The 21877-nt window shown below is 29.2% G+C and overlaps 1 protein-coding gene across 3 annotated transcripts in view; it reads right to left on the bottom strand.

Annotated features, from left to right (window-relative positions):
• LOC142325508 (triacylglycerol hydrolase DDHD2-like) overlaps positions 1-21877 on the bottom strand; it is a 182505-nt gene that overhangs the window by 40855 nt on the left and 119773 nt on the right. For all 3 annotated transcript variants that reach the window (XM_075367360.1, XM_075367361.1, XM_075367362.1), the window contains 2 exons: positions 11523-12608; positions 2110-2495 (listed from right to left, as the gene is read on the bottom strand). In XM_075367360.1, the coding sequence (XP_075223475.1) occupies positions 2110-2495; positions 11523-12608 (1472 nt within the window). The remainder of the gene's footprint in view (positions 1-2109; positions 2496-11522; positions 12609-21877) is intronic.

Below are 21877 nucleotides of genomic sequence, written 5' to 3'. Positions count from 1 at the left end.
GCTGCATACCAAGAATGGGCTGATAACTCTCTTTCATGTAGGCCACAAATATTGGCACAGATCAGGTAGTATAAAATAACCTATAAAGTAATGTGTATTGTACTGTACTGCAATCCTTATTAATTTACACAAAAAATGAAAGAAAAGCAATATTAAATAGATTAACTAAACATAAATCAGAGAGTTATGTTCAATTAAACTCTTCCTTTAACAAAATTTCTCTATGACAAATAAATATTGTACTCCTGTCAAATTTATTTACAAAAGATTACTAAAACAATTTTTTAAAAGTGTTCAATTCTGAATTTTTTAATAGTCAAATTAGAGTTCAGTTAAACTTTTGTCAATTCATCACCGGATTGGTATAATAATGAAACTTAACAAATGTAAATAAAGAGAGAAGACTTTCATTGAGTAACTGTAAATATAAAGCATATTATTCTACCAACTGACACAAAAAATTAATGTAATTGCAATTACTTATCAATACACTGCAACTCAAACTAATATGTAGAATACATGGTATGTTTTGAATTTCAATTTTAAAAATATTCTTCAGTACATGAAATCAAAAAATACAAAATACCAAAATAAAATTCAACTATTTCTTAATTACTCCAAAATTTAACTAAAAATAAATTTATGTACTGCAATGAAGTTAACTTTTTTCTTTTTCCTGTTTAGCCTCCGGTAACTACCGTTTAGATAATACTTCAGAGGATGAATGAGGATGATATGTATGAGCGTAAATGAAGTGTAGTCTTGTACATTCTCAGTTCGACCATTCCTGAGATGTGTGGTTAATTGAAACCCAACCACCAAAGAACACCGGTATCCACGATCTAGCATTCAAATCCATGTAAAAATAACTGGCTTTACTAGGACTTGAGCGCTGGAACTCTTGGCTTCCAAATCAGCTGATTTGGGAAGACGCGTTCACCACTAGACCAACCCGGTGGGTCGCAATGAAGTTAACTGCCAGAACACAACTTTCACAGTGTTGCTAACTACAAAGTTACTTTAAGTTATACTAAAACGGGTAGTGTAACAACTCCACCATAGAAGAAGCAAACTTAAAAAAATTCATTTAAACTACTGTACACTGCCATTTCATGAAGAGAGCTGTACGCAGATTCCAATTAAATATAATTAAGATTACATATCCTGGAAAGTTCATGTTATATAGTTAGGTCATTTAAAAATTTCATTTACCATCAATGTTAAAATAATAATACATCTTACTAAATAAATAAATTAAAAGAGAAAATTTTGTTTGATACCATAATATTTTTTCCTGATAAGCCATTAGTAAACAATAAAAACTTCCAAAAAGTGAAATTACTAGAAAACTTCACATCTTGATCTTTTTTCCTCAATTTAAAAATGCTGCATTTAAACACTTTTTTGTAATGATAATAATATAGAAAACTGAAATACTTCTTCAAAAAGTTACTACATATCATTTTTCTGGTTTTCCAAAATAACTGTTATCAGTAGAGAAAATTTAAATACATCAACATTAACTTAAAACCTACTCAATAAACTAAATTTCTTTTGTAAATATAACACAACATATTTCTTAATTGTAATTTTACATGTTGTCAATTAAGGAAATAAGACTGAAATAGCAGATACAACAGATTAGATTTCAATTATCATAACAATTATCAGTTTTAAATGTTATTTAGAAATATTTTTTGATTTTTTTGAAATATTGAATATTCAAATATGTAAATCAAATGTAAATAAACAACAAATTTTACTAATATTAAGAAGCAGCTGATTTAATAGTTTATGCTTTATTTTATGAAATTATTTATCAACTGTAATGTGATTTAATTTATACATATACAAAAAGTATTTATTAATTAAAAAAGGCTATATACAAAAAAAAAAAAAAATTAAAAAAAATTATATATTTTTAATAAAATTAAATCTGATAACACTGAAACACTTTACATTATATAATAATTTAATTTTTATTGATTTTATAGGCAATCAAAACTTCATTGAGAACAGCTTTCACTGGATTTTTCGATTTATTATGCCATTAATTAAATATTCCCTGTATATACTACAACCAGCTAAATGAAAAATATCTTAACTTACCAATGATGGAGGTTCTGATGTGGATGGTAAAACTGTGGCAGCTCGATCAGAAACTGGAGACTGGTATGTCGGTAATGTTGGATTGGTACTTAAATCACCAGCAACATTATTTGAACTTGTTGGTGATAACAATAATGAACCTGAAGTTCCAGGTGAAGTCTGATTAGTAAAAACACTGTTAACATTGCTGTTACGATTGTCTACCTCATCATGTATCGGTGTAAACAACGTTGTTGGACTTTGTGTAGGCAAAACTGGGTCTGGTATTGCAGCCATGCTGTTTGTTGCCAATACACTTAAATCTGGAGGTGGTGCATACGCTGGACGTTTAAGATTACCAAGTCGATAAGTATTACAAGTCTTGGTAGAATTCCAGGGTAAAGTACCTAAAAATCATAAAATTATCATCTGAGCACACATTAACAAATAAATAAGAAATTCAATAAATACTATGTGAAAATGAAAATGGCCAACCATTGGGTAAGATACAAACATAAGAAAGGTTTTAAAAAATAAAATATCTGTTATTAAAAGAGAAGGGAATGTTAGGCAGAAGAGAGAGAAAGAGATGAAAGGGAAGAACTGTTAATGAAAGTAGTATTTTTCATTTACCCTTTTTTATTTTTTAAATATTCAAGCCTCAATTAAATACACATTCATAAAAAACTGTAAGTAATATAAATTCAGTAAATTGCTAATTGTACTATGTATACTACCACATCAACCTTTCATAAGAAAAAGCTACTACTTACAACAGTAGTCTATTTCAATAGTAAAAAAAACAATTAAAAAGATAGTAGTTGTTTGAGAATACCGTTAGAATGTGCAATATACACCTACACTCATTCATATAAGGGAATCTTATAAATAAAGAGGGTTAAAGGAGATCCTGCTAAACTTTACAGATGTATTCCTCTGATTTAAATAATGAAAAAAATTCACATAGACATGGGTACGGAAATTATTTTGAGTTTAAACAGGTTAAAATTTTAATTTTATTTTTGCCTCAATGATAAAAAAAAAGTGTTACTGAACTTATGCAAATATAATTAAAACTGAATCTATAAATAATTTTACAAAAAAAAACACTTGTCCATAGATATACATTTAATACCTTTCAAAAAATCTTTGGAAAAAAACTGAACAATGTAACTTTTCATATTTTTATGATAAAATTTACAAAAATTTGAAAAAAAAATTACTCAAAACCAATGTTTCAAAAGTATATCTTAACCAATGTTTCAAAAGTATATCTTATTTATTTTCTAAATTTTCATCAATATTATTTGTTAAAATAATTTCCTTTTCTTTGTGAAACATCGTTATTATAATAAGGTAGACTTGACTCATTGGATAAACACTTGGACATCAAAACTTGTACTGCATTGATTTATATGAAAAGGAAAAAAAAAAGTTTTTAGGTTCTATAATAATCTTAGATGAAACATGAGTGTATTATTACACCACAGTCAAAACAAGTAAATATGAAGTGGTCATACTCAAGTTCAACTCTACCACAGAAAGCAAAACATCGTTTCATAAGGGAAATGATGACAATCTTTTTCACAGGGAATATCCTACTTGAAATTCTCACAGTACAAAGAACTATCATTGTTCAGTATATATACTATATCACTGACCATAGTAATGATTTTACAAGACAAAATAAAGCCTGCAATTTGTTTCAAGAGGATAGTTTTCCAGTCTTCCTTTTGTTTCCTTCTGGATAATGCTTACCCTAGCCCAAACACTGTTGTTTTAACAATAGAAACACTAAAAATAATCAAGTGGAACGTGCTAACTCTCTCCATACAGACTAGATTTAACACCGTCTGAATATTATCTGATTACTAAAGAAACATTTTTAGTTGAATGAGAAGTTCATTAACACTGTACAAGGACGGTCAACAAAAACAAAAGATTTCTCTTCTTGCTTCAACAAGCTTCCTGAGCATTGGAATAAAAAAACTGTAATAACAGAAGACTCCACAGAAAAACAGTGCGAAGATCACACCATATTGTGTAAGTTATTAAATCATTTATTATTTGAAATTCTAGTCTTTTTTACCTTCTTTTTACCACACCAGTAATCTATGTTCATTGCAAGAGTACAGCAAATATAATATACAAACAACTATTTTAATTTATTACTGATACAATTTTATTATCCTGTAATTTGTAAATAATATCTGTTTAGAAATAATGGTTATATCCATATTTAAAATTATATATTTACAATCTACCCAACAAATATTTTTTTTTTAATACCAAAGTAAAATTTTCTGATTGTGTTAAGTAATAATCTTAAGATATAGAAACACTGATATGATTAATGAAGAAGGTAACAATGAATGGTCTGAGGTTTTGAGGAAGATCATTAATAAATATTAAAAAAGTAAGAGTTAGAGACACTTACTTGGGGGCAACTCACACTGTATTCTACAAAGGGAAGAACTAAATTTTATATTGTTTTTCCTGAAAAAAAAAAATGAATACCCACCAATCTGCTTATTATAAGAAAAATGTACAATTATAAACAGTTGCAGGCAGTTCCTCTAATATTACAGTAACTATCACTGCAAAAAGTACAAACTTATAAATTGAATGGTTTATTGAAACGTTAAAAAACAGAAAAGGAGATATTTAAAAAGTAACTGAAAAAAAATTTTATTTCAAAAAAACATGATAACTTCTTGAATTTATTGGTATGTAATATAGAACTGATAAATCAGTATTTAATTATATTTTAGCATCATAATTATTATTTCTTTCCCACAATAAATAATTGAGGGAGTTAAAATAAAGATAAATTATAATTGTTTCACAAATTCCTTCTTAATATAATGCTAAATTACATAATTCCTTCAGAAATTTATAAGCTACTTTTTTGTTCTTAACTTTTTTCAGAAAAGTCATCCTGATTGAAAGGCTTTCAAAAAGTAATAAGAAAATTGTAAAATTTTTCATCAAGTTGTATAAGGTTATTATTTATGAATTGTTTGAGGCAATATGTTTATAGAAATAAAAAAAATCACATAAATATAATGTTAAAGGTACATAGAATTACAGCTGGCAAGACTATATAAATAACTGGTCCAGTTATTCAAATTGACTAACCCACTCATTCATTGCAATAGAAAAACATCAACTTTTCTGATATCTTGACAAAAAAATTATAATTTGTTCTGAATGTTTTAACAGATAGTGGCAATGAATAAAGTTTTAACAGAAAAATGAAAAGTGTCATATAAAATTGAAAATAAAAAACTTGAAAATATTATAAATGAAGTTTAAAATAAAGTTTCTTTAGTTTAGTATTAAAAATGGTAATTTGGTATTATTTTCACCAACAGACATCACAAAAGAAACATAAAAACTAAAATATAAAAGTGTAAAATAATCAAATCATCATACAAATTTAAAATAATATTAGACAAATGACAAAAAAATTGGTAAGAGCATAATCTAGTAAATACATAAAAATATTTATATATTTTATAAAATGTGTAATACTTGAATGCAATAAGATACAAATGTCAAATTGAGAAAAAACAAAATTAATGTATTATTGAAATTAAAAACATACTGCAGGATAAAGCTACCATAAATAAGCAAGATATACAATAATTTTATATGGAACAAGTATTAGCTAGATTTAAATTAAATGACATACACAATCAAGTCATACTTACATTAATTTATTACAGAAAACAATTCTAACTTAATCTCTTATATACACTGTTGAATAGAATTTAAACATTCATATATAAAAAACAAATTAAATTCACAATTTTCCAGGTATCAATTTTCGTATAAAGATGTTACACGTTTAATTCACATTAACACACATTAGAATCATCAGTATTTGCTAGAAGCAGTATTTCAAATACTTTTGCATTTATATAAACATGTGTATCAATGGGAAACATGTACATACTAACATTTTCATGGGAAAAAAGAGCAACACAAACTAGCAGTTCCCTTCAGATATGTTAGATATTCAGATAAATTACTTAATTAAAAGGAAAATAGTAAATAAAATAACAGTAACTAAAAAACAAGAGAAAACTATATAAACTCGGTGAATCACTAAAGCAAATTGTAAATTCATTACTTGCAAAAAAAAAATGAATAAAATAATGTCCCTTACTACAGAATTCCATAGTAAAAAAAATTATTCACTTCAAAATTTTTTTCATCATTGAAATGACACTTTGAAAATTAACCTTAAAACTAGCTGCTGAGTTTACATTTTTCGTACAGCAAGGTTTATCAGCCGATATACAGTTCGTCGGCAATATCAACATAACATTCACCCATTTCCCAAAACAACAGTCCCTGTAATTTAATTATAAATAAATACACAACTTAAAAAACTGTTGCTATTTTTTTTATTTATAAAATAACGATAGTATGTAATACTAACAAAAGTAAATAAAATTTAAAACGCTCATAATTTATAACGAGTTGCAAAGTATGTGGTTATTTTAAGGTAACAATTAAATTATCAACAAAAGAAGTTAAATAGACTAGTTTGCGCCGCCTAACAAACTAAACATGTCAAAATTAAAATATTCTTTAATTCGAGGTACGTTCTGTGCAGGACTTTGGTCAATGGCAGTGGAGATTAATTCTTACCCTACTCGCTCACACGTACCTTGTATAGGTAACGAGAGATGTGCGTGGCGCGCTGTACATCATTTTGCGATGTAATACGGCTTGCCCTTTGTGATGTTAAAATACTTCCTGCCTTGCGGTCTTTACTGGGATTTTAAAAACCCTATTTTGGTACAGGTATTTTACGATGAGAATTTAGTTACTATGGCAGATTGGTGCGTGTCAGCCTTCCTCCCATTATATCCAGGGTTAAACCTGGTCAGACATGACATTTTTCATTACAAAACTACATTTCATATTCAAAACTACAAAACTTACATTTCATATTCCCAAGTAAAACCTTCAAGTTTACGTTGCGAATTAATCACAAAAAAAAAAAGATTCCGACACTGATCTCTGACTTCTTCAGTTTAAGAAACATTCGTTTTAAAATTTTTTCAACCTACCAAATTATCAACTTAACTCGTCAATATATCGCACCCACCTATCAACCTTTTCTTTCATATTATAAATTGGTGTAATATCTTCATTTAACACAGTATTAGATTTTAATTTATGTACCACAAAATTCTCCTTTACTTTCTTGCATTCTCCATCTATTTTACCAATGATCATTTCTCTTTCTACTTCTGAACACATTTTTTTAATCCACTCTTCTTTTGCTAATTTGCACTTTCTGTTTATAGTATTTCTTAATTGTCGATAGTTCCTTTTACCTTCTTTATCACTAGCATTCTTATACTTTCTACGTTCATCCATCAGCTGCAGCAATATATTCTCTGATATCTAAGGTTTTCTACCACTTCTCTTTGTTCTAAGTTCACTTCTGCTGATTTGAGAATTTCATTTTTAAGATTCTTCCATTCTTCAATATTTTTTTCTACTTTATCTTTTTTATTCAGACCTCTTGCGCTGTCCTCTTTAAAAATCTTCTTTACCTCCTCTTCCTCAAGCTTCTCTAAATTCCAGCGATTCATTCGACACCTTTTCTTCAGGTTTTTAAACCCCAATCTAAATTTCATTATCACTAAATTATGGTCGCTATCGATTTCTGCTCCTGGATATTCTTTGCTTAACCATGATATAATTTATCTGATACCTTGTAGTATTAGCTGGCTTTTTCCATGTGTATATTCTTCTATTATGATTTTTAACTGAGTGTTGGCAATTACTAAATTATATTGCGTGCAAGACTCAATAAGTCTGTCCCCTCTATCATTCCTTTTGCCCAGCCTGCATTCACCCACAATATTTCCTTCCTTGCCTTTTCCGATGCTTGCATTCCAATCTCCAACTATTATTAAATTTTCATTCCTTTCACGTGTTTAATTGCTTCATCAATTTCTTCGTATATGTACTCTACCTCATAATCATCATGGGCACTTGTAGGCATATAAACATTATCAATCATTGTCAGCTTAGGTTTTGATTTTATCCTGATTACAATGTTTCTATCGCTAACCTTTTTGAAATAATCTGGTCTACTCTCTTCCCTATCTTTTTGTTCATTATGAAATCTACTCATATCTGCCCTTTATTTGACACTGAGTTAATTATTCTAAAACACCTGACCAAAATTCGTTTTTCTCTTCCCACTGAACCTCACTAATTCCTATTACATCTACATTTAACCTACCCATTTCCCTCTTTAAATTTCCTAACCTATCAACCTTTTTTAGACTTCTAAAATGCCCCGCTTTGACCTGTAGAATGTTATTTTTAATTTTCCTTCCTTACCAGCCATACGAGGTGGTTCTGGTGGTTAGCAACCACCTGGAGATCCAGATGGGGGGGACCTCTGGAATATTTTATCAAAGAATGCGCTTCCATCTTTGCTACATGAAAATGCAGAAAGCTACACTTTCTTGGAAAAAAATACATCTGTAGTTTTTCATAACTTTCAACTGTACAGTACTCAGAAGATTGAGTGATGTTGATATGGCATTTCAAGTCTTCCTGAACTTTGCCCTTAACAACTACTGAAAGCTGCTGCCCTATTTCAGGAATCCTTTCTTAGTCTGACTCTCAACATATACTACTCTGACATGGTTGCACCTTTGGTCCAGCTACTCTGTATCACTGAGCACTCAAGCCTGCTCACCTTTGGCAAAGTGTCATGATTCATAGAGGAGGATTCATATATGAAAAATAAATATTTGTTTGTTTACCTTTACTTTATCTTTTAACAGCTATTTTTTGTAAAGCTTTATGAGTTACCTAAACATTTTTACATGTTTACCTTAAACATGTAAATTAAAATTAAAACATAATCAGTCCTACTGTGACTAAATCATGTTGTTTAATTACGAGGCTGGTACAGAAAGTAACTTATGTTTGTGTCTAGCGTGGAGATAGAGTCGCCATCTTGGCATCAAAACGTTTCTACTCTCAGTATGCATCAAGCTGTTGTAGCATGTGGACTGTGATTTTTTTCTATTTTGTTCATTGTGAATTATTGAAATGTGCGCTTCAATAGAAAATCCCACGAGTTGTGAATCCCACGAAAGTTCAGTGATTAGGTTTTAACTGGCAAAAAAACCTCAAACCAACTGAAATTCATCAGCAACTTTATGAGGTGTACGGAGATGGAATAAGTGAATGAGTTAACGTGGAGTGAGACAGTGGTGCATTCAGTTTAAAAATGGCCGCACCAATGTTCTTGATGAGGATGACAGTAGTTGGCCTAGCCTTGTGACTGATAAACTAATGATGAAAATTAACGATAAAATTTGTGAAAATCGCTGCATTATGATTACAGAACTCTCAATTCATTTCCCCCAAATTTCACAAAGTTAACTGCATGAAATTTTATTGGGGAAGCTTGGTTATTACAAGTTTTGTGCAAGATGGGTGCCAAAAATCTTAAGGTGGCAAAGTTCTACAGAGAAGGAATTGAAAAGCTTGTGCATCATTATGATATAAGCCTCAATTTAAATGGAGAATATATAGAAAAATAGTTTAGGATTCTCCCTTTCAAATGTGTATAATAAAATTTATTTTTTTTATTTGGTTGGTTTTTTTTTCAAAACTTAAGTTACTTTCTGGACAGTTCTTGTATTAAATGATTATAGTAATAGTCAATGTGTTTTAATTTTAATTTACTGTAATTGTACAGGAAACATTTAGGTAAATGGTAAAATTTTACTATAAACACCAACTAAAATTGAGCAAAATATTATTTTTTAGATACTAATTTCGATTTTGTAAATTCTCAATACTTAATTCCTCTATCATTTCTCTGTCCGAGACTGTACTCAGAAGTTATTTTGCCTTTTCATTCTTCCTTAAGACAGCATTCTAGCAGTCCCCTATTATTAATCGATTTACTTATTTTTTCAACGTCTGAGAAGAGATAAGCCATTGTAATATCCAGTAGCATTGTTGGGTTTGGTATTTGAATCAGTTATTTAACTAACTTTCTTACAGTGGTGTTTGTAACAGCATATATGTACAGATTTACATAATTCATCCACATTCCTGCTTTTATACTTCTTTTACAAGATTTTAAGTTAATGTTACTATGATTTATCCTCTAAAATACAGCTTAACTTTTAACATAATTTGTAATAAATTTTTACTAGATATATGGGATTTATCCATTTCTTTTTAAATCTCTAAAAGTATCACTCATTTAAAATTATCTAATTCCACATTCCCGGTTAAAAAATAAATATTTTACATTCTTTGAGAAACATTTCTGAACAGACCCAACTTCAGTATTCAAATGAGGGATCCTTAGTGTACACTATGCTCTTAATTTCTCTAGGTTAGAGAATAAACCACTAGTTACTTTGGCAATTAGCAAAAAGGTTCTTGCAACATTTTAGGAACCATTTATAGGTTAAGTCTCTTTACAGAATTTATGTTACATAAAAAAAAATAATAAATTTTGGTGCTACTTATAACTCAAAATATAAATTCCTTTGTAGCTACATCTTATGATTCCACAAAGAGGACTTAACAACAAAACAATGTATTTAAAAAGAAAAAAAATTTGTAAGACAAAACTATTTTTATGAAAACGACAATTTAAACAGTGGAGAAAAGTATACTTTACAACATATTATTGATGGTTTTATTATTTTTTTATTCCCATTAAATGCACAAAAACACACACTGCAAGCAATGAATATCACCAATCACCAGTAAAATTGATTTATGATTGGAAACACTGTTAAGTTCAAATCCAAACATATTTTATTTTTATTTGTGTTCAAAGTTCAAGTTTCTGTTATAATTTTGTTAGTGCGATTCAAATTCAATATATATAACACTGACTCAGGATCAGTAGAATTGACTAGTTATTATTGAACACGTTTTATACAGTTATTGTTACTACTGACTACTTGTAATTGAGCTAAGAGTCTGTTCGAGTCAAATAAGAAAAGAAGATTTTATGGCGATGAAAATATAAATATTTCATACTGTTAATTTACATATTATCTGTCTCAAAACAGGCCAAACAGACAATTACAGAATCTACAAATGACCTTTCAAATACCTGCTAAACATACCTGAGATAGCAGTCATGAATTAAAGCTCCATCAATTCTTAGTATTTGTCATGAAATAAGACAAAAAGTCTAAAAACTCTGGGAATAATTCTGATATATATATATATATATAGTATAAATCCAAATTATCTAAAAAAATTACGGGATACAAAGATGGATACTAAAAATTCTTTGATCTTTCGATATACTCATAGATAATTGTAAACACTGTAAATGAATTATTAAATTCAGAAGTTTATTTCAAATTAAACTACATAGGAATTTAAATAAATCTTTAGCTTACCTCCTTTAGGTGGTGCTGCTGGAGGAACTGTAGAAGAAGCAGCAGGTATTAGATTATGTCCTTCTCCAGAAGCAGGTGGTACAAACAGGGAAGGTGCTGTAGCATTGCCTGATTGATACAAATTAGAAGAAAAATTTGGAAGTGGAGAAACTATAGGAAGGCTCTTGTTTATGTTATTATTGTCGTTAGATGTAGACGGTACTGAATGAAAGAAAGAAGATGTGGATGGAGTAGAATCTGATTGCTTACTGTAATATAGAGTCGACCGATTTACAGGTATTGATGATAGATCAGAATTATATACTGAAGTTAAAGAAGATGGAGAATTTACATCAATTGAAGAATAAGTTGATGAAGGTGTAGATGCTGATTGATAAAAAGGTGATGATGCATTAATTGTCAACTGAGAATTTGGTTGTTCTACTGTTGATTTTAATGTGTTACAATCAGAGGAAGTTTCAATTAAGGAGGATGAAACTAGTTTGTAAACCGATGTGGTTTCAACAGCTGATACAGCAATGGGTGTAAAGATTGATGGCCCTCCAGGTGAACAAAAATTCTGATAGGATGTAGGTCCAGCTGGACAAGTAGAAACAGGCTGCAAAACTGAACTGGCTCCAAACGCACTAACTGATGGTGAAGGAGGTGCTGAAGAATTATAAAAATATTTAAATGCTGTATCTAAATTAATATTTTCATTCGTAGCAGAAAAATCAGAAATTAATGAAGTTAAATTATCTTGTTGACTATTATCTGAATGAACTGGTGTAGATGTATCTGATTCAATCGGGTTACTGAACTGAGTAGTGGGTGACACATAACCCGGCGGCACATGTGTAACTGTATTTTCTTGTGCAGTTGAAGAGTATGTAGTAACAACAGGTGAACAGATAGGACGAGAAATTAAAGTACTAAAATAATTATTTGGCTGGTTCTGTAAAAAATTGGTGGGTGAAATATTTCCATGAACCGGGCTTAAATTGGAAGCGACTGAAGAATGCTGAGGACTTGGTCGCCTTATAACAGCAGAGAATGATGATGGTTTCTGCTGAGAATCTTGACCAAGAAAATTATCAACTTCAGTATCTGAAAAAAAAAAAAAATCAATCATAATTTTATTTACATATATTTTTAATACGATTAGGATATTAGAAAAACAGGATTAAACAGAAATCACACATTGAAGTCAACTTCATTAACTTTTCAATGTACCAACAAAAAGTGATAATAAAACATTAAAGAGGGTAAATTTCCTTTCTTTCATTGTAATATATCTACCTATATAATACCATGCTTGCTTAACCATGTTTAAACACGCAGTCTGAACTGCTCAAGCCTACTTTAAATTTCTCTATAAGAAAAAGATAACAGTTTTTGACAATTTTATCGTGCTTCAAGAAGAGTTTGAGAATGAGTTTTCATCACAAGTAAGACTACACAAAAAAAAAAAACTGTTTCGTTAATATGAAGAACATATGCAATATTAAATTCATAATGTAAAAAAGTCTTGCTACTAGCAAGTATTAAAAATTCATTACACTACACTATTCAGGCCATTAATGAATACCCGCTGCATAACACGTTGCAGAAGTTAGGAAATAATATTTTGTAAAAACGCTGCACAGAGAAATTATAACACAAAAATTTGTATCCAAAATGGGTTCCTTGTTTCCATAAACCAGAACACAAAGAAGACCTTAAATAGTTGACTTTTAAAGTCCACCAATTTAATTTTGAATAAGAGTATATGCATTGAAACAACTAAAACTGAAAAGTAGTGACCATCTTGCACCAATAAAACAAAAACGATTTATTAAGAAGGCAAGATTACAGTTATCATACTTTGCAATTAAAGGATATCATTCACCAAGACCTCCTTGTCATTCAAAAAAATTATCACCACACAGTATTATTCAATGGCTCAATGAAAAATTAAAATCAGTAACCCCCTTCTAAATGACTGTTTAACTAATGTCAGTCTCATTGCTTTATGGCAATGCTTGTCCTCAAACTGCTACTTTATTAATGGCAATGTTCCATCAGTTTAAATGGGATGTTCTACCTTATCTACCACACAAAGCTGTCTTGGCTTGAACCTCAATTTCACTGAGGTTTCCAGTTTGAGAAATGAATGAAAGAATTCTCTAATATAAAAATTTCCATAACAATTGAATGATCCAGAGTTAAATAGGATCAGTATGAAAAGTAATATACTTTGATAATTAAAATGAAATTAATGTAACTAATTCTAATTATGTTTGAAACATTTCTGTGTACCATAAAAATTTGTGTTTTTGGTTTATGTAATTGAAATTTAATTCTAATGGAGCCCTTGATCTGTTCCATTTTTTATTAATTAAGATAATTACAACCTGCATTGTTATTCACCTTAAAAAAAATTATTTAGTACAGAAGTGATTTTAAAGTGTTTTATTTTCAATGTTTTCTTCAAATAAAAGACAAAGAGTTTTTAATATGTTATTTATGAAAACTGATTCAACCAGTTTGGTATTTATGGAATGTTACAAAAGTATACAAATCTATTAAATATTACCATACTTCACAGCCAGGTAAAATTACTGTGTAAAAAAAATTAATTCATAATATTAAAAAAGCTATAACATTACTAAACAGCATGTTTTTATTCTACAAATTTCCATAATAATAATTTTTTCAAAAATTATTCTTAATATTGTAATAGATTAAGTCTCAAGTGTGTGTGTGTGTGCATACACATACACACATTTACATAAATATTAACATTAGACATCTATCACATTAATGCACCAAAAATATTTTTGTAACAATTATTGATAACAATACCTGTTTTAATCATGATAAGAAGGAAAATAAACTGTTTTCCTGGTCATGAATAGATCAAACGTTACACTAACAATTTTTGCAAAAAGAAAATATTTTATTAAATTTCTATGTTACCAACAGTAATATACTCATTCATCTCTGATGATATATGTTTCTCACTTTCTATTTTGATGGTTCATTATTATCATGATTAGTAATATTTATACATAATGTAAATTACGTATTTTGATTTCTCCAAGACACCATATTATATAATAATGCTCAACTCAAGAAAGCACTACATAATTAATAAGAGCATCATCATTCTTCTCTTAAAACAAATAAAATCAGTTAAAAAATTTCATCACTTTCAAAAACATCACTCAATTGTTTCTAATTTTTCAATTCTGAATTTGTTATCGGTCATGACTGAATTGTAGGAATCTCACATCAGCGATATGAATATTATTTTATTAAAAACCCAACTACATCATGAAGCTTTAAATTATTCAAAAATTATAAAGTAAACTGTGTTTTTCAAACAACCAAGTATTTTCAATTATGATATTCATCAAAAAATAATAATAGTTTTCTTTTATTTATACAGTTATCAATTTGGTGTTGATTTTTTCTTTACACATAATGACCCTGAAGGATAATAACATAATCAGATATAATGACAGAAATACATGAAAGATATAATCAGAAATAGTTATGTATTTATTTAATATTACATAATCTTATTTATTTATTCCATTAACAAATGAATTTCCTCAACATTCTATAAATATCTTAAACAAATTACTTCATAATTAAAAATAAAAACTTTGTAAGAGTACACAATAATACTTTTTATTAAATATTTAGCCTACTGTGTCACTGTGTGATTTCCTGATAACATTTCAAAAAACAGGAATATCAAATATCAGCCATTACTAAATAATTTTTTAAATTAATACTTGGGTACGACAGGGAAATAAACTATGATAATGAAATTTCATTGAATCAACTTAGATCTAAGATAACAACAGTACATCACATTACTGGCGATACCATCATTATAAAACTGCAATCTAATTATTGTGACTTCATCTTGCAATACAGAATATTTTTAAATTCTGTTTTCAGAAATATTAAAGGTTTAAAGAGAAAGCTTTAGTTGAAAAAACAGGTACAGTTTTATTGTGGTAATGATTTTTGTTTAACTGATGATTTACGGTCAATTCACTTGATTGAAGTCTTTATAAAGTAATGATTTGTTTTGTAAATTGATCAAGATTTTATAACTTCCACTTGAACCAGACTCAAATCAATTTACATGTAATGTTGTCAATATTTACTTTGTTTTGTTCCACAGCTCTGCATCTGATTATTCTATTTTAAACTGCTCCCTCCAAAAGACAAAAGATTAGAATTCCTCTTTCATAATTTCCATCATTAATAAACTTTCTTGTCACTGATGAAAAATAAATCTATAAAAAATACGATTGGATTGTACTTTTGGAATTTGGAACTCATTATACTGTGATTGTACTTCATGCTATAATTATATTTGATAAGTAGCTTTATATTAAATAAGTGATTAGAAGTTATAGGTTTAATTTTGATTATCTTTACCTACAAACACAACATGTAAAATATTACTATCCAGTAATTTAAAACTCTTTTACTATTTTGGTAAATGATTACTGAACTCAATTCATTGTAATATGAGGTTTTCATCGGCTGACCCTAAGAGTTCTTAAGCCCTGAAATATATGACAATGAATCAATGGTTAAATTTACTCACACACCCAAATGATCTACTCATTAATGCATTAAATTCATTTGTCATTATGAATTTTTTAGCGGTATTAATATTCATGCTTTATTAACATTAATATGCATTTACATTTATTAGAAATAATGTAATCGTCATGTAATTAGACAGAAAATTCATACATTTACCTTTCAATTTTTGATATTGTGAAAAGTAGAGGGCTATCTGATAGGCCTCCCAGCCACTTGTTTGGCTTTTTATGCAACTCCTTGATAAGAAATACAATCCCTAAAAGGTTCTAAAGTTCCCATCCCACAAACTCCAATAAAGAAGTAGTTACCCCACTGGCTGTAAGAAAGTGTCAGAATGGTGCAACAGATGGTGAAGCATACTAAGAATTGACACAATTACCATTCTAACAATAAAAGGAAAAAGGCATAAAGGATGAGAAAAGAGGTAAGATTGCAAAAAGACAATAAATCCTCAAAGAGGTTGCCTCAGATCAGGGTAGTTATTAATTTTCAATCAACAAAATGACCTATTCAAAACTTGTCATGGATCTCAACATTTTGTTGGGCTTATTCCATTCATGATCAACCTCTCATTCAGTTTTTCTAATTATTAATGTCATAAAATATGATTATTACCACTCAACTTATAATTTTTTTATTATGTATATTTTTGTCTCAGAGAAGAGTATGTTTTCTATTTATCTTTTTGTTACCTCAATACCTGCATTTTTAAATTCAACTGCTCAATACTTCTTAATGCTCATTACTAACTTTTTAATATTTAAAAAATAAAATCAGTAATATAGAACTGTTCACAATTAATGAATAGAACTGTTTACAAATTTAAAAAAATTATCATAGGTTTTCTTATAACAAAAATAAGTATAATTTTACAAATTTAACACACAATAATTAGTTCAACTCCAACCAAACACCTTAGGTGATGTACAAAAAAAAAAACAAATTTTTATTTAAATTAAATTCAATTATTCCTAACCTCATGAGTGAGATCATACCTTGCAGAAAACATGGGTTAGTTAGAAAATCCTGTGAGTTGTCCAATTTTTGTCTTATTCTATATAAAAAAAAAATAATTCAATTAGATCAACAGTTTAAAAAAAAAGGAAGGTAATAGATATTTTTGTTGCAGTTCATTTTCATTTTTCATTTTTTTAAAAATGCTAAAATAAATCAGGAACAATTTTACTAACCCACTGGGTTGGTCTAGTGGTGAACGCGTCTTCCCAAATCAGCTGATTTGGAAGTCGAGTGTTCCAGCATTCAAGTCCTAGTAAAGACAGGTACTTTTATATGGATTTGAAAACTAGATCAAGGATACTGGTCAGACTGAGACTGTACTACACTTCATTTCCATTCATACATATCATCCTCATTCATCTCTGAAGTAATACCTGAATGGTAATTCGTGGAGGCTAAACAGGAAAAAGAAAAACGAACAATTTAATTGTATTATATTCAAAGATGTTTTCATCTATTTCAAAGAATACATCAACCTTTTTTTGTAATAATATATACCAATTTAAAGTTTTGTTTGTTTCTTCAATGATGTATCACTTTTACTGTATGGTCTAGATAGTGCTATAGCAGAGCTATAGCTCTACAAGAATTACACCTGAATGGAAATTTTCTGGATGTTAATGTTCATATGTACGTGTGTGTGTTCGATGTTGGCCTCTAAATTACCTTATATCTCGAGAACTACTGGACCAATTTTGACCAAACATGGTCAGATTACTTCTATATATGGGACATTGATGCCACTAATTTTTTTTATTTAAAAGGTCAATGGGATGAGGCTGTAGAGCAAGGTCCATCCTTAGTATCTCAAGTTGTCGCCTAAGTAAGGTCATATTTTTCTTAGGCACATTTGTTAACATTTAAAAAATAACAATATCTGCAAAAAAAATTGCAAAACCGCACCCCCAACCCAAAAAATTCTCTGAACTAGTGGTTATGTAGGCATACTGAATCAATAGTACCCCCTGTCACCACAAGGGGGGATAATGTCGCAGTCCGCATTTTGAAATTTCTCTGGGGGAAATTAATTTTTCCCTCGTCCTCTTGGACCGGGAAATTAAAAATTCTACAGGGTTCCTAAAAAAATTATTTTTTACACTTTTAGTATTATTTATTTAATTTAATTAAGTTAATATTTCAAAGGTTGGTAGCACTGACGTGTAGCTATTGTAATCGTCATTAATGTTGTGATGTCACAGGTGAGCGGTAGAATTAAATAAATTAATAATATTTAAAGTGTAAAAAAGTAACTCGGTCTGGCAGGGGTCTCGAATCCGATCGCCCGGTTGACTTGTACCTAGTGCGTTAAACCTTGCGGCTACACCAGTCTGCCGACCGTTCAAGCAAAATTTGTTCTAAGCAAGTTGTGAAATTACATTAGTTTAGTTAGTGCCGACCATCGCCGCTAGTACCGCCACACTGAAGCGAATTTAATACGGTATGCGCTCATGCTTTATTTAGAATCACTGAATTAAATAAACGAAAATATATTATATTTAAATAAAATAATAAATATTTTAAATTGAGATATGTATGTGTAAGCCGTGTATCAGAAACAACTGTGTTGGCAGCCTTTTTTTTGTCTCTAAAATGGATTTTTGTAATTGAAAAAAAATTTTTAATAATTTAGAACATAGAGAAGTCCAAATTACTGGCATTCTACGCAGTAAAATTAAAAAAATACCAGTAATTCTTCTTGAAATGAAATAGCTTCTTAAAAAATTAGTAACATATAAAAATCTTTTTTTTTATTTTTTATATTTAATGCAATTTAGCAAAATTTAGTGAGTTTAAGTTTATACTTTTAGGTTACTGTTTTATGTTATATTTCATAATTTTTAATAATTTTATTGTAACTTATACTGACAGCAACGTTAAACTTTAAAAGTATTATTTGAAATTGGCATTTAACCTATTTTTCAATATACTTTTTGCAAACAAATTAACAATTGTTTGTAACAAATTAACACAGCACACTGCAAGCGACAGTAACAAATCAATGATTAATTAAAAACATGGATGAAAGAAGAAAATATTTATCAAAAAAGATTATATGATGGAAGGGGAAAAAATAAGGAGGAGGATGAGTGATGGCAATAAAAAAAGTCAATGAAAAATAAAGATTAAATAACAGTGAACAATATAAAAGAACGTAGCATGCAGGACCTACTGTAGCAGAACATTAATGATAATGTCTATTTTTGTTCAATAAAAAAAACAAAAAACATCGACAAAAAAATACACTAATTAATAAAAGCAGTAAATGTAATTTATGTGTATTTGAAATAATGAACAATGCTGGCATCGGAACCACGGTTTTGCTACAAAATTAAACTGACCTTCTGCATAATTTATACATTTTTGATAGCAGCTAGGTAGGTTAGTTCCATGTTTATGATTCGTTAATAAGTCTTACTGCATATGCTTTAAGGTAGGAATTCCAAACTCTGATATGTGACTTTCTGGTTTAAGTGAACATTGGATGACTTAGGTGCAGGTTTGATATGTAAATGTACAAAAAATAAAAAATTAAATAATGTTTTCCTCGTTTTAATAAACAAAAAAAAAACCTTTTATTATACTTAATGGGAATTAAGAATAACAAATTAAAAATTGTATGTAGTACACTAAAATAACTTTTTTAATTTACTATGAAAAGCAAACCATAACAGATTTTCATAATTATATTGATTACTTAATATAAATCCTAATATGTAAATAAATGCACTGGTTTAAAACATACTGAATAAATACATAAATAGAAAATATTTTAGTATTGTTTAATGTTATTTTTTATTTATTTTAAGTGATATGACATCAACCCCTATGATCATTAGCCCTTAAAAAAATGTGAATAGGATACAGTAAACTAACCTAACAATCTTAATTTTGGTGATCTATGGGATCAGCTGCACTGTATGTGGTTTTATCCACTGATATTTTACTGAACCTTTTAATTTCCAGATACCACAAACTGATATATCCCAGGTACGGTGGAACTAGTTGTAAGAGATGCAGTTTACTGTTATACCCAGAACCTAATTACAATACATATGCCTTTTAAGTTTATAGTTTGGTAAATGTCATATGAAAAAGTGTTAAGCTGAGAACTGAACGCAGGATCAGTATTTCAGTCAATTATCTTAATGAAAATAACTGACTGAAATACTGATCCTGCGTTCAGTTCTCAGCCAGTTATTTTTATTAAGATAATTTCTCTGTATTTCAGTTAAAGAGACTGATATTACCACACAAGGTATTAAAGTAATAATAATCTGCCTTATTAATGTTGAGGGTAATGTAAATGGAAAAAAGCAAAGAAACTACTGTGCTCAAAGCACTTTGTTTAAAAAGTTAAAATAATTTAAACTTTTACAAGGTTGTGGAGCACATAAAGTGTTTAGATTAGTGACCATCAGTCAGAATTGCAGATGTTTAATATTCAATCAGTTCATGTAGTGAACAAAATAAGGATTCTCAAAGGTGATGAACATCAAATCCATTTGATAGACTTGACATGCTGATCCAAGAATATTCAGCTCTGAAAAGAAGGTATCCCAAGTTAACCTGGAATGAGGTGCTTGTTATTTTGAAATATTTCTATGCCAATTTGTAGTGGTCTGTTTCATATTGGATTGTCTGCAAACATTTCAGTAATGGAGTCAAATAGGTGAACAATGATTTCTTATATTCAATCATTACAGTGTGAACTACTGGGTGTATGAAAAAGAACTACGGGATTTCAACAATGAATGTAGTTTTCATTTTGCAGCATTCAAGTGTTTTATGCATAATCTTGAAGCTGCAACAATTAAGATTTAATTTACACACTTTCCATCAGATAGTAGCTGCGTTAGATGGTTGCATAGGCTAAGCTGTTCAGTACTACTACATTACTACAAGAGAAAGCAGTGCCTGTACAGGTTTAAAACAAAATCGCTTGACTGTCATACAAATAAATTATATGCGAGTCTATTATACAAATTGACAGAGTGACAAAAGCATACATAAATAGTGTGAATATTTTTTAGAAACCAGAAACGTTTTGAAAGGACGCCTACAATCATGTAAACCTAAAACAGATGCTAGAAACACAGAAAGAAAAATTTCTTTTCAAGGAAGTTCAAAAAGGTTCAATTCATAGTATTAGTCATTGAAGAAACATTCCCAAAAGCACTGTCCATGGTGTTGTTCACAAACAATTGAAACTTTGGCATGTAAACTCAGCTACTCCATCAAATTAAACCTAATGCTAAACCCCAAAAAATTCAATTAGTAATGAGATGTTAGATTTCACTTCTGTTGATGAAAACTAGCTACAGTGCATTTTATTTTCTGATGAAGAAGCATTTCATTTTAATGAGTCATGAATCGTCACAAGTGTTGAATATGGGGCTCAAAACATCCACATGAATCAGTGGAATTTGTCTGCAACTTCTGAAAGTAAATGTCTGGTATGGTACCATGTATTATCAAATCTTGGAGCCACTTTTTTCTCATGAGCAGACTTTTACTGAGAGAGTGTACCCAAACATATTAGAGAACTTTGTTTCTACTGATTGAAAATATGGTTATTTTCCAAAGAATGGAGCCCCTCCACATCATAGAGAAGTTGTGCAGAATATGCTCAATGACAGATTCTCAGGATGGATAGACGGAGAAGCTCCTACTGCTTAGCCACGTGAAATCCCAGTTAGATACCAATGGATTTTTTTTTTTGGGGCTATAAAAAAGACACATATACC

This window comes from Lycorma delicatula, chromosome 5 (assembly GCF_047948215.1).
Source record: "Lycorma delicatula isolate Av1 chromosome 5, ASM4794821v1, whole genome shotgun sequence".
NCBI classification, from domain to species: Eukaryota; Metazoa; Arthropoda; class Insecta; order Hemiptera; family Fulgoridae; genus Lycorma; species Lycorma delicatula.
This window is presented reverse-complemented; position numbering and strand designations above follow the sequence as displayed.